This window comes from Haliaeetus leucocephalus, unplaced genomic scaffold (genome assembly GCF_000737465.1).
Source record: "Haliaeetus leucocephalus isolate CR32 unplaced genomic scaffold, Haliaeetus_leucocephalus-4.0 Scaffold206, whole genome shotgun sequence".
Taxonomy (NCBI): Eukaryota; Metazoa; Chordata; class Aves; order Accipitriformes; family Accipitridae; genus Haliaeetus; species Haliaeetus leucocephalus.
The window spans coordinates 2,545,894-2,547,194 of NW_010972642.1; the positions used below are offsets into that span (position 1 = coordinate 2,545,894).

At 48.1% G+C, this 1,301-nt stretch overlaps 1 protein-coding gene across 1 annotated transcript; it reads right to left on the reverse strand.

The window, feature by feature from the left end:
• Window positions 1-283: 283 nt before the first annotated feature.
• CAPZA3 (capping protein (actin filament) muscle Z-line, alpha 3) lies at window positions 284-1,186 on the reverse strand. Its single transcript, XM_010566332.1, has one exon. It carries the CDS (start codon window positions 1,184-1,186, stop codon window positions 284-286), a length of 903 nt encoding a protein of 300 aa, XP_010564634.1.
• Window positions 1,187-1,301: the final 115 nt, after the last annotated feature.

Consider the following 1,301-nt stretch of genomic DNA (forward strand, 5'->3'; position numbering starts at 1 on the left):
TATAATATTGGGTAAAATTACAAAGGAAAGTAAGAGTTTGCTTGCTGGCTCACCTGTAGCACTGTACTGCCTTTGTCATTTTGACCATTACTAGTACCTCTAGAAGCAGTTGAAAAGTATATGAAGAAAATAAAAAAAATACAGCAACTTATTTTCACTACAGACCTGAATTATTTTCAAAGTGGTGATTGACTGATGACAGTTCTTGCACTCTCCTGAGTAATCCAGAAATAAGTCAACTAAACACCGCCATTTTGTCTTTTTCTTTTTTTTTTTTTTTTATTTAGGCCACCATATCAGTGTGTTTCAGTAAGCATGGAGGCACTTCTGTATTGGAGACATTGGTGTTCAGATGCTGATCATTCAATAGTTTATTCCAGTTCATAAAAGTGCGAGTAACGGGGAGTTTCCTCCGCAGATTTTTCCCCCATATATCCTCTGACAAAGCTTGAATGTTTTCCAGAATGGCAATATGAAACTTGGTGTCCTCAGCTTTCAAAAATTTCACAAAATCTGTGGCAAACTGACTTTGATCTATCACATTTAGAGTCTCACTCACAGACTTGCTGACGGTTACATGGAGGTTGGCATTTCTGAAGTAGTGTATCTGGAGGAGAACCATCCCTGTAACCTGAGTGGTAAATGGAGTCAGGGCAAAAGTCCAGTCTGACTTCCAAAGGCTGTTCCAGTGATTTGAAGGCTGGTACTGATGAGCCTCAATGCAGGCCCCAAACAGCTGCCTATTCCCCAGGCTTTTTTTGAACACGCAGCAGTTCCCTGCAGGAAAGTGGCAGCTCACGTAGGCCTTCAAGCCCTTGTGGAGGGCCTCTCGCCACAGTTCCCCCTCATCCAGCATCACACCGTGCAGCTGGGGTTTGCTGATTACCCCACGCAGGTGGTCAAACTCGAAAGAGAATTTGTCCTGAGGGTCGAAGAAGCGGTTTCCCCCTAAGTCGTTGTAGCGGGTCAGCAGCACAGTGCGCCCGTTTATTTGGACGGGAGTGAGGTTGTTCTTGTTGTGACAAGCCCCCACGCGGGCAGCCTCCTGCCTCACCAGCTTGTCATCTTGGACCAGAGCAGAGAGATCTCGGACAACCTGCCCGAACTCCCCAGGAGGAGACTGGTGCAGTAGGTTGCAAATGAGAGACACCTTCTCCAGCTCACGCAGCTCCTGCCTCGCGCACATGCTGGGGGTGAGGGCTATCCAAAGGGTGGGAGACTGCAGTGAGGGGAGGGCATGTGGGCCGCGTTGTGCTGGAGGGAAAAGGCACAAGATGGTGGCGGGGGGGGGGGGGCGTCTT